Source organism: Apis laboriosa, unplaced genomic scaffold (assembly GCF_014066325.1).
Source record: "Apis laboriosa isolate Shangri-la unplaced genomic scaffold, ASM1406632v1 scaffold173_cov153, whole genome shotgun sequence".
Classification (NCBI taxonomy): Eukaryota; Metazoa; Arthropoda; class Insecta; order Hymenoptera; family Apidae; genus Apis; species Apis laboriosa.
Genome location: NW_025222150.1, coordinates 608,195 through 621,221, shown reverse-complemented (window position 1 = coordinate 621,221; position 13,027 = coordinate 608,195). Strand labels below are relative to the sequence as shown.

Below are 13,027 nucleotides of genomic sequence, written 5' to 3'. Positions count from 1 at the left end.
AATAAGAAAGTTAAATTATATTATTCATAACATTTTATTTAAAAAAAATTTATATTTTCTTATTTGATAAATAGTATCTACATTCTATCTAATTTATATATATATAAATTATTATATATAATTTATGTACATAATTTATTTTTGATATCTATTAAAAAAAGAGAAAAATGGTTATGAAATTATTAAACTTAAATTTGTTCAAGATTTAAGAATATATGTGTATGCTTTAGTAATGAAAACGGTTATTAATTATTTTACAAATTCATATATATAAATATTTAATAAATAATTTCAAGAAAATATATTTTATTTATTTTCTAAAATACATATAAAAAATTTCTTTTTTTAAATATAATGTTCATACAGTTTATGATAATTTTTGTTTTATTTATACTTTGGGTAAAAAATGATATAAAAAAGTTATAAATAATAGGAATCTTGAAGACATCATCAAAAAGATATTTCATCAAACTGAAATAATATTTTTAAATATAGTTCTATATGTATTAATCATGATATTTTAATATTAGGTATCCTCGGCACATTCAGTGGTAGTTTTACCACCTCAAAGTACAGCAGTGGATTATTCTGTTCGAGAGGAATCTTTACGTCCTCGTCCTCGGCCTGTTGCTATTGATCTCAGTGAGTGGCGCGACCACAGAGTGTTAGCTTTAAGGGATTCATATTATTATCCAGGTGTTATTCGTAATGTTGTTCAAGGAGAAATTTATATTGAGTTTGATGGAGAAAGAAAACTAATGCGTTACACTGACGTTTTGGGTGCGGGAAGGTACGATGTGATAGGTGATGCGAGCCCCTCGGTTGGGCAAGTGACTTTAGATGCAAAAGTTTGTATCAAGTGTCCATCAAACAATCATATTGATGCGGCTAAAGTGTTTGTAAAAGGGACAGTGTGCAAGATTTTATCAAATCCTAAGCGTTTTGTTGTTAAAATATCAAGGGAAGATGATCGAAATGATAGTTATGTTGTGACACGTGCGGATCTACGATTAGTGCAACCTCCTTGGTGGGACGAATTAGAGGAAGGATTAGAAGACTGTGATTCTGCGAGGGTCGAAGGAATTGGTATAATATATCTCTATAAAATATAATTAAAAACTTAATATAATTTTTTAATAAGAAATTTTATTCTCATTGAAATAAATCCTTTATTTTTTTGATTCGTAGAACATGGCTATCGAAATTCTTCAGAAGCTCCAACAGCAGTGCCAATTTTGCAACTTCATCACACTTCTCATCATACATCTCATATATCAACTCATAGCGACACAGGTGGTTATTATAGAACGACTGGTACTAGTCCTCTCATGACTTTAGGCACTTCTGCACATCCTGCCACTACAGCATTAAGTAATGGAAGTCGACCGTATGATGATTTAGAAAGTGAAGATGACTTAGATAGGGAAGATATTACATTCCCTTCAGATGCAGGTTAGATAATACACAATTCTATTGTGTATTTAAATTTATTAAAAATTATTAAATGTAGAAATTTTTAATAAAATATTTATTAGAAATGAATTTTTATTCTTAATGAAATGAAATGAAATAAATTTTCAGAAAATTATATAAAATTATATATTTCAGAATATTATTATAATAAATTATAATATTGTAATTTAATTGTAACTAATATCTCGGAATTTTTATAATATTTATTTTATTTTTTAATAACTTTTATTATATCTATTTTTTCTAATTTTATACTTTATTTATATTAATAAAAATAATAATAATATAAATATATTCAACTGACAGATGCAAAATTGTCAGGGAGCAGTAAACGAAGCAGCATGCAAAGTCGAGGAAGTACCAGTAGTTTAGTTGAACAACGCAGTATAACTCCTCGTTCTCAAGCAGCCACGCCCAGGTAATAATGTTAATTAAATAAAATATAGGATTTAATTAATAAATAAAAAATATAGAAGAATTATAAATTTAATATTGAATTGTTCAATATTAAATAGATCTCAGGCGGCAACGCCACATAGATATAAAAAAGGTGATGTAGTGGCTACACCAAGTGGAGTTAGAAAAAAATTTAATGGTAAACAATGGCGTAGACTTTGTAGTAAAGAAGGATGTTCCAAAGAAAGTCAACGAAGAGGATATTGTTCTCGTCATCTTAGTTTGAAAGGATCTTGTCTTAGAGGTCCAACAAATACTTTTTCTGGGTAAGAAAAATAGTAATTATTTATTAATTAAATATAATAATTTAGTAATTTTGTATATTAAATAATGGAAATATTTAGTGGCAAAATGGATGGTGAAGAAACATCTAGAGATTCTGATACTTCTCCAAATTATGGAGATAAAAGAATTGCTGGACGATTTGATCCAGATGAAACTGAAGCTGCTAATATGCTTGGTAAATTCTTAAATTTTAATATTTTACGAAATTTTTGAATTTTTAATTTAAAAAAATAAATATTTTTTTATTATAGTCTCCTTAGGAAGTTCTAGATCGGCAACACCAGCTTTCTCTTCACCAACAGGACAATCTTCGATATCTCCTTGTATCAATCAATCTCCAGTACCACCCTTGGGACTGAATCAAAATAATGTGTTTATGCCTATTTCAAGTCCTGCTCATCATGCAACTCCATTAATCTCGCCTGGTGCGAAATGGAAACATTCACCTACTCAATCTACTTTCCTTACTCAATATCAACAGCAAGTAATAAAGCCTGAACCGAATCGAGTGGTTAGATCGAATCGTTCAGCTCCAACTGCCCCAGTTCCTGCTAGTATAGGAACAAGCGTGATAAGAATCTCTCCTGTAAGTCGTGGTATACCAGGATCCAATTTAACTTCATCATGGTCAGAACAAAGCCCACCGCCGCGGCATCCATCGGTTGTGACGACTATAGCTCAACAACAACAAGGCATCATTCTTCAACATGCACTTACAACGAATAATGGTTTTTCTAATCATTCTGAAATTTCAGAACAAAATTCACAAATATTAAAACCATCTCATTCACCTCATATGCCACTATCTACATCAACACCACAAAATTTGACTCTTCTACATAAGCCTTTGGAACAACCTGTTGATTATGCTCAACCACAAACGCAAAATCAGCCAATTTATGTGATGCAGCATCAACATGAAAAAAAGTATCTTGTGATAAAAAATAGTATGGATGTATCTGCAGCAGGCCATATAACTAATCAAGATGATAAATATAGACCAGCATTAATGAATCACTTAGGTCAACTTCCAGCAACATTACATCAAACGCAATGTCAGCCTCCACAATCACCTGCTGTTTCATCCGTCCATGTCGACAAATTATCCGTTTTACAAGTAAGCAATCTTAATAATTTTATTAGTAATTTCATTTACTTTCATTACTAATTTCAACTTCACTTTGATTACAATATTAAATGTAAAAAATATATCTAATAAAATAAAATATATCATTATTATTAGGCAAATAAAGTGGCTACACATGTATCTACTCATATGGATATGCAAAGAACACAACCACCTCCTACGAGTGTTGTGATGACAACTACTGAAGCTTCAAATCCGCCTACTCCAACAAGTGTCTTCCAACATGTAATTGTACAACCTGGGCATTTGGTACAGATTCCTAAAACGCAATCATCTAGGGAAGAAAATTCTAAAAATAATGGAGTTCTGTGTAAGTTTATGGATTTCAAAATCATTATTTTGTAAACATTATTTCTTAATTATTTTAATATTTTTATGTTAAAGTGATTAAACTTTATTTTTATTTTTTTATTTTTGTTTTAGAATAATTGTTATAATTTTTTATTTTTTAATTTCAAATTTTATTCATAATAATATTATGTCAGAAACTATTTTTTAATTGGTAGATTATTATTAAATATATTTTATTACATAATTTAATATTAGATAAAAAATTGTTGTTTTATATAATTTTTATTTATGATTGCGTTTATATTATATCATCTTATCATTTTACATTAATTAGCGGATTTGACTAATAATAATAAGATTTCCACAGATGGTAGTCATGATGTTCCTCCTGCATACCAGTCCCATCCCCCATCATTACTGAATAATGCAGGGCGCAACTGGAAAAAAGGTTTGAGTTTTAAATGTCAAATAAAATATATTATTATTCTAATATTTATTGAAAATATGTCAATGATACATATGATCAATCTTATATTTATTTAAAAAAATAATTTTTAATAAATATAAAATATATTTTTATATTATAAAATTATTGAATTACTTTATAAAATTGTTAAAAGAATATTGATATATATTATATTAATAATATATTGATATATATTGATATATATTATATTAATAATTGAAATAACTTATTTATATCTATATCAATAATTTCTATATCAATTTATATCAATTTTTAGTAGAAAAATTTAATAATAGTAACAACATAATTTAAATATTTTTTATATGTATTATTATTGTTTATAATATATTATATTATTAGAACTTAATATATATATAATTATGATATTATTAAAAAAATGAATTTATATAAATATAATAAATATTTTAATAATTTTATAATTTTTGTAATTTATTTTATGAATAAGTATGAATTATACAAAATATATCATTATCTGTTTTACAGAAAATGCAATTGATTCATTTTTTGTTAATATTTGAATTATATATTTTATCTCATTTTATTTAAATCAAAATATGATTCAATATTTAATGTTTAATATTACTTTAAGATTGAGGATAGATGATATTAATTTTTTTTTATTATATTTTAAATTTTATAATATCTTTAAACTGTCATTTAAAATATATTATATTTCAGTATATTGAAATATATTATATTTCAATATATTTAAAATATATTATATATCATAATATTAATTATATATATTTCACTAATTTATTCATAAAATAATTTTTATTATATACTAACATTTTCTTTTATGAAAACAATTTAACTTTAGTAAATTATAATAATATATTTTTTGCTATTATTTTCAGAATTAATCAAAGAGTCATTGTGATTAATACAAAAATTTTATTGCAGCAGCTTTTCCTTGGCAAACAACAGTTTTAGATCAATCAGAAGTGAGTCCTCCACCATCTGCATTGAGTCCACCATTAAGTGCACCTCCAATTCCAATTAGTATGAGTACACCTGGTGAAGATGGATCTGGACCAGGACCAGATCCTATAACTCCAGCTGAAGAAGAAGATGATGATGTTTTTGAAACAGAACCCACAACTCCTGCAGAAGTTGAAGCTAATGCTAATAAGAGACGCAGTCAATCCCTTAGTGCATTGCATTCCAAGGAACCACAGAGTCCTCTTAAAGTAAGTTTAATAAGAATAATGTGATAAGAATATTATTACAATTTTTATTTTAAAACAATATTATATTTTAAATTTTATTTAATATAATATAATATAAATGAAATGGGATTAATTTTAAAAATTTATAATATAATTTCACAGACTAAAGATAGAATACGCCGACCGATGAATGCATTTATGATTTTTTCTAAACGACATCGTGCAGTAGTGCATCAAAGACATCCGAATCAAGATAATCGTACTGTGTCTAAAATATTGGGGGAATGGTGGTATGCCTTAGGACCAGAAGAAAAACAAAAATATCATGATCTTGCATCAGAAGTGAAAGAAGCACATTTTAAAGCACATCCAGATTGGAAATGGTGTAGTAAAGATAGACGAAAATCTTCAACGACAAGTTTTAAAGGTAGCGAATCTCGAGGGAAATTAAATAGTACTGGAGAAGAAACGGATATGGGACCACCAGCAGATGATGTACCATTAACACCAAGAGCTACAGACGAAATTACTGTTCCCGTTACTACGGTATATAATGAAGCTCCCACGATTGAGGTAAATTTAATCTACGTTATTTAAATGTTTTAATTTTTTTTATGTTAAATAATATATTTATATATTTTATTAGGTTATTAATCAGTCACATACACATCGAATAATGGAAATGCCTTTACCAGTTGAAAATACAGAATGTGATTTAAAACAGGACGAAGATGGTAATGCGTCAGATGAAGATCAAATGGTAATCTGTGAAGATCCACAACCTGAAATAGATTTAAAATGCAAAGATAAATTGACAGATAGTGATAATGATGTACAAGATGAAGACACTGAAAAGAAATGTTATATGCAATCACGGTTCTCACCTGTAACTGGTCAAAAGAGAGAAGCAATAAATGTTAAACAAGAAATAACCTGTAGGCCTAAGCCGATAAAAGGTTTGTTTTAATATTTAATTATATAAAAATCAACAATGATGTTCAACAATGTAGTATAGTATGATAAATTTAATTTCTCCGTTCGTCTAGCACGAATACCTTCAACAGGCATTGAAACTACGACGAAATATCATCATACTTCTATGGACAAAGGAGGAAGCGTTTCTGTTTTACCCAGCACATATCCTTATCATAGTCCTGTCAATCCAACTGGAGTATCAGGTTTTCAACCTACAGGTGGAGCTTTTATAACTATGCCAATATCTCCAAAAGTCATTAAACCAGAACCAGTAAAAAATGAGCAACAATATAGTACTCAATATAGTATGAGTAATTTAGTAGCAAGTATTCATGAAAATGGAAGAAATATACCTAAATTTACGGCTGCTCCGGTATTACATTCTGTAAGTATTACAAATATATAAATTATTAAAAATGTATAATAGTAACATACATACCTACAATGGTCCAGACGAATTGAACCTATACAATGAATTCAATGAATTATATAATTTTAAAATTTTTTAAATATTTTATTTTCCTAATATCCTGTAAAATAATCCTTTTCATTCGGGCATGTGTGAATACTTAAAAATTCTATATTTATCGTTTGAGTGAAGGATAAATAGTAATTTTCATATTTTTTTGAATTAACAAATATAATTATATTACCTACACTCAAACAATCAATTATTTATTATCTCATAAATGATTATTTTTTACTACTGTCTGAATATAAGGTATGAATAGTTACTATAAAGTTTAAGTATAATTCGAGTGCTATTCGCACGTGCCTACACTTACCTTGCTGCAATATTATTTCTTTTCTTTCTTTCTTTGTTTTTTTTTTTTTTTTTTTTNTTTTTTTTTTTTTTTTTTTTTTTTTTTTCTATTTTCCAATTAAAACCTGAATTGAGGGAGCAGCGAACTCTTAAAGCTTTTCTAAAAGGTGCTATGTAAACACATGCGAATAAACTCAAAGATTAAACTATAAAAGTTTAACTGACAGATTGGATCGAAACCTATGATGGCTCTGTTTAAACAACAGCAGCCGTTGCAGTCTTTAGGCACTATTCTTCGCCCCCTTACTTCAGCTGTTCCTTATCAACCATCGTTCACTCTAACATTGCTCGATAACGATTTGGTGGCTGTTTCCAAACCGCAGCAGGGATCACAGTATCTTGGTCCAACACCACCTCATTCCCGGATGTATTGTGGATTTCATATACCTATTTCTGGTAAGTTTTTGCAAAATATAATTTATATATAATTAATTTTATATAATTATTTCAAAATTTTATTATTTTTTATTGTAATAAAATATTATTTGCAATTACTACTTATAATATTTATATATTTATTATAACTTCTTCTAATATTATTTTTAATATTAAAATGATTTATTAATTTATATTATATAAAAATATATTTATAAAAATTTATATAAAATAAATATAATACAAATTATATTTTATAGATGCTGGCAATCGTAATATATCTTCCCAAGCTTTAGTTTCTGGCAATAAAATGGAAACCCAAAGTGTAATAGTGACCAAACCATATTCGGTTCCAACAACTTCCACTACGTCAACTTATCGAGGAATTGGTCATCCAATAGCTCGTCTTGCAGAACCTGAAAAAAATGAAAATCAAATAGGAAATAATCATGCCCAATTTTATGGTAAATCATATTTTTTATGATAATTTTTAATGATATTGTATATATTTTGAATTAAAAATGGTTTTTATATTTTTTCAGTAACTAATGTAAAATCTGATCAAGAAAGAAAAGATACTGTGAATATTCTTTTATCTGCTACAAATGATAAACATAAACAGCCATCTACTCCACATACTCCTCATACACCTCTTAGTAATCATGGTAGTACTGAAATTCCCACAAATAAATCATATTCTATGGATGAAACACAACCTAATGATATAGGTCCAAGTAAAGGTCCTTTTATGCTTGCTCCAACTCCAGCACAACTTGGTCGAGCACCGTTACAAAGGAGACAGTCAATGGGTATATTTTTATTTAACTTCATGATATATTAATGATATATTAATAATTATTTTAAATAATAAATATAAATGAAAATATATAAAACATAAATATATATATATATACATTCTTTATTTTTTATAGCAATGCCTCCCACATCAAATGCAGGAGACCATGGGCCTTTGACTTCTCAACATTGTGATAATCGTCCACAAACAAACACATCTCAAGCTACAGAACAAATACAACAACAACAAAATTTTTCAGAATCTCATGCTTCGCCGTCACCATCTACCAAGAAGGGTTCTTTTTTCAAAAAAAATGTCGAAGATGGAATGGACAGGTATGAAAAGTTAAAAATTATTTGAATTTTATCATTATGTTAAATTTAAATTTAAATTTACAATCAAAAATATAATTTTTTGTATATAGAGTTCTGGAGCAAGTAAATTTCCAAGAAAAATTCTCATCCTTACCAGAATTTAAACCAGAAGATATACAAAGTCCAAGTGCAATCAGTATCAATACAGTGGGTTCATCTGGTCATAGTTCAGTAGTAACATCTGGTTTACATCCATCAAATTTACAATCGTCGATACAAATGCAAAGTTATAGAAAAAAATCCGCGCAAGGACCTCATAGGCCCACAAGTAAATATTTTTATATAAGTTATATAAGTTAATATTTTTATATTTTTATATATTTTTATATAATTATTAAATTATTTAATAATTTTATAAAAGGGCACGTATCTTTTAATTTTTATCTAAAAATTTAAATATTACAATAAAAATTTTTTTCTAATAGTGAATGAGGATGACATCGAATCAGATACATCAATATCTGCTACTCCAAAATCAACTTCTAGTGTCAAGTTGACAGGAAATACATTCTTTGGTCCAGATTTTAACGTTGATGCATATAGAACTAATACCGATCTAGTAGGAGATGTTGATGCTAGTTCACCCAGAACACCAAAAACACCTGGTGGAGGTGCGGGAAACTCTGTAGGAATTGGCAGAAGTGAAAATGAACGAGGTCACAGGAAAGTACTAGAACAACGTCGACATCTTGTAATGCAATTATTTCAAGAACATGGTTACTTTCCTTCAACACAAGCTACTACAACTTTTCAAGCAAAACATTCAGATATATTTCCTAATAAGACAAGTTTGCAATTAAAAATTAGGGAGGTCAGACAAAAATTAAAAGCTAACTCTACACCTATGAGTGCTAACAGTCTAGTTAGTCCACTACCTGTTTCTGAATCTTCACCTAATATAACTGGTAATTATTTGAGATAGTTTTATATTTTTTTAAATATTAATTATAAGGCAAGTAATATATAAAGAATATTTTTATAGGACCATTGACTGCTCCTCCTACATCGATGGGAGCTCCACATTCACTGCCTGTAAGCAGTAGTGGTAGCTAGCGCCCACGTGCCAACTGTGATACTATGCATCCCCTTACTCCACAACATGAGTACATCATTATTCATTGAAAAAAAGGAAAGATTTTATTGGAAAAATTGTTGATGTACAAGTTTTAGCGAGTTGTAAAGTGCTGCAAGGCTTTAGTGCAATTCAAACTTTGATATAACCTGGTGCAGGTAACTTAGACAGGCATATCAAGGTGAATCGATGTACATATATTAGTAATATCTTTATATTGTATATAAAAGAAATATCGTATCGAGTATTTCTCAAGATTACTAATGTTGACTTCGATGTGTGTTCGAGTATCTGTGTTCTATTGGGATAATGACATATAAAATTGTGAAAATTTGCGTGATAAAGAATTTACTGTATTTTAGTAACGATAACGCTCATTAGTAAATTAAAAGCTCAACTTAAAAATTTAATCATATTATCTTGTTTAATAACAAAATGAGAAAAAAATAATATAATGACATAAAATAACTGTTTCGCGCGCGAAATATTTAATTCGAAAAAAAGAGCTTTCTTCTCTCAGAAGGAAAGACAATACTCGTCTGCATTCTAAATCCAAAGATGATTTATGAAATGGTAATATAGAAATGAAAAAATTATTTTACTACGTTATAAAGTTACAACTCATAGTTGTATAATTCCAAATATGCACGACTGATATTTGTACATCGATATACCTTGCAAGGATTATGAAAGGCCTAAGCCATTGTTAAACATTGTTAAAAATACTATGAGATCCAGTAGAAAGAAAAAAATGAATATGTGTGATATAGAAAATGAAATTTCGCGTGAGTGCAGAATGTGTATGGGTGTTTTTGAGAGAAAGAGGAAGAGAAAGTCGTAATCAGAGAGTATTAGAATTAATGAAACATTATAAAATGAAATCAGAGTTTATATATACTTTAGTTATTCTTTATATATGATATAGATAAAAAAGAAAAATATAAAAGAAAGAACTGCGATAAACATTGCACAAAATTTATGTAATGCAGTCAACAAATATGTTTATTTTACTTGTAAATATTATGGCATGAATTGGAATGGGAGATATCTGGAGAGTTTAAAGTATCTATGATGCTGTGTCTGACAATTTTAAGACGAAAGCATACTTTGGTGATTCATAGATTATAACAGTGGAGACAAAAATCGTGCCATTGTGCGGCGACAAACAAGGGAATGCATGCGTAATAAATCCCTTAATAGTAAAGAATTAATTGTTAGACACCACTTGATATAGATAATATGTAATATGTTTCCAATATTCTCGAAAGTACTTATCTACTGTTTTTAGACCTCTGCTCAAATTCAACGCGTTGAATTTGTGTTTTATAAGCATTTTAAAGTTGATCTGCTGATGCTGAAGTTGTTTTTTTCTTTATTTCTTTTTTTTTCTTTTTTTTTTTCCTTTTTCCTTTTTTTTTTTGGCCAATTTAGATATAAGCGGTTTTATAGAGGCCGTATTTTTTTCTTTTTTTTTTTTTGGCCATGACAAATTATTTGTTTTTACCTTTAGCATGTCATAATCAAATGCGTGTGTGATCTAATGAAAAATTTGCAAATATATAAGATTTAATATTACCATCGAGCGCCGAGATAAGAAAAGAAGTGCCGAGAAGATTTATTGAATATGTTGTTGCGATTTGAGAATTTTGTTACTATGCTTTTAATGGAACTCGTGTTGTTCATTACGCAAATTATACATACATTATATGTATATAACGTATTTCGTTTATTTTAGTGCATTTTATCAATCACATGATTGCTTTTACGTTATAAAAAATTTCATATTCTAATAGAAACGCGTTGAATTTTAGCGGAGATTGTTGAATTTGGCTGTAAAATAGATTATGTAATTAGTAATATGTTTATAAAAAAAGCGCACTTTGAAAGGTTTAAAAAAGTCTCGCGCCACGGCACGCATATTATAGTTAGGATAGGAACAATGTCTATTCTACATATTTTGTAAATAGAAAACAAATATAATATACCGAATATATATTATATAAAATTTAGGATACATCCGAAACGGTAGAGTAGAGCATTGTAATTTGTAGAATAATAATTATAAATGAGAGCGCGGGCAGGATTAGAAAGAATACGAGAAAAGAAAAGATAAAATTTACAGATTGTGGGCCTTCGTGAACTCTTCTTGCGCATGAAATGGTCCCCTTACCCTTCTCCAAAGTTAATCCTTTCCTAAAGTGTTAGGATATTATTTGTATATAGTACATAATATTACTCTCTTACGATTTTTTGATTTATTATTTTTTACGGAGCGTTAATGCACCGGTGGCAAGCGATTACTGAAAAAATGAGACACTTGAAATCTGCACTGATCACTCCTGTGAATTATACTCCGAAGAAGGATTTCTTTTTTCCTTTTAATACAATTTTTTTCTTTTTAAGAATATATTTATTATGTAAAAAAATATAATTTAATGTTAATATATTCTTCGGATAAGTTTATTAGAAATCATTTATACTGTGTTCATATCACTCTTTTTAAACAATATTATTCTCATTCATATAATTTCTCTGCATCTTCATTTCCATAAAATATCGTATTGCATCAATTTTATCGTAAATAGTAGTTTTTTTTTCGTTTTTTCTTTAAAAAAGGGAAAAAAACTGGCGAATATATTTGTAATTTATAATAGTTAAAAAAAAAAATATGATTCATTCAAAGAAAAATTTTATAATATTGTTTAAAAGCACAAGTTATCTTAAATTCGATATCATTTAATAATAGTTTTGTAAATACATTATTTTATCATGAAGAATATTTTAAACATATGCGTATTTTCATTTTAAAACATCTGGTTTTCGCAATAATTTTATATTAATCGAATAATTTAATTTACAATTTATATGAAAAAAGCGATATAGAATAATAAGAGTGATTTTTAATAAAACTTTCTCACGTTACGAAAAAAGAAATAACATTTTATATAATATATCCTAATTTATTCCTCGATTATTAAATTACTTCGTGAATATTTTTTTATGTACAGGAATGGATCCTGACAGGGATCGAGTGTCTCACTTGCCCTTTCAAAGAATGTTATATTTTGTACTTGTGTAAACTAGTGAACTATTTTCCAGTATTGATAAGATTTTGAAGTTATTTTACTATATTTTCTTCCTCTTTTCTTTTTTCTTTTTTTTTATTATTATTATTATTCAAAAATAAAAAAAAGAATTGGTGATGAAATATGTTCCGTGATTTAGCAGCCATATATGTGACTGTGATCTAGGAAAACAGAAGTAAAGTAAAGTGGCGGCTATTCTACTGGCATTTTCTTCACCA

General features: G+C 27.8%; 1 protein-coding gene across 11 annotated transcripts in view; it reads left to right on the top strand.

Annotated features, from left to right (window-relative positions):
• The window catches only part of LOC122711594 (putative transcription factor capicua), a 56,374-nt gene extending 44,011 nt beyond the window's left edge, over positions 1-12,363 (top strand). For 7 of the 11 annotated variants that reach the window (XM_043930530.1, XM_043930527.1, XM_043930528.1 and 4 more), the window contains 19 exons: positions 531-1,086; positions 1,189-1,452; positions 1,780-1,891; positions 1,989-2,195; positions 2,274-2,389; positions 2,466-3,331; positions 3,458-3,671; positions 4,020-4,100; positions 5,043-5,329; positions 5,471-5,881; positions 5,955-6,264; positions 6,355-6,668; positions 7,274-7,502; positions 7,742-7,945; positions 8,024-8,290; positions 8,414-8,612; positions 8,702-8,919; positions 9,077-9,556; positions 9,634-12,363. In XM_043930530.1, coding sequence (XP_043786465.1) covers positions 531-1,086; positions 1,189-1,452; positions 1,780-1,891; positions 1,989-2,195; positions 2,274-2,389; positions 2,466-3,331; positions 3,458-3,671; positions 4,020-4,100; positions 5,043-5,329; positions 5,471-5,881; positions 5,955-6,264; positions 6,355-6,668; positions 7,274-7,502; positions 7,742-7,945; positions 8,024-8,290; positions 8,414-8,612; positions 8,702-8,919; positions 9,077-9,556; positions 9,634-9,704 — 5,406 coding nt within the window. In that variant the 3' untranslated portion in view covers positions 9,705-12,363. The remainder of the gene's footprint in view (positions 1-530; positions 1,087-1,188; positions 1,453-1,779; positions 1,892-1,988; positions 2,196-2,273; positions 2,390-2,465; positions 3,332-3,457; positions 3,672-4,019; positions 4,101-5,042; positions 5,330-5,470; positions 5,882-5,954; positions 6,265-6,354; positions 6,669-7,273; positions 7,503-7,741; positions 7,946-8,023; positions 8,291-8,413; positions 8,613-8,701; positions 8,920-9,076; positions 9,557-9,633) is intronic. The other 4 variants (XM_043930534.1, XM_043930533.1, XM_043930536.1 and 1 more) reach the window with 4 other exon arrangements.
• Positions 12,364-13,027: the final 664 nt, after the last annotated feature.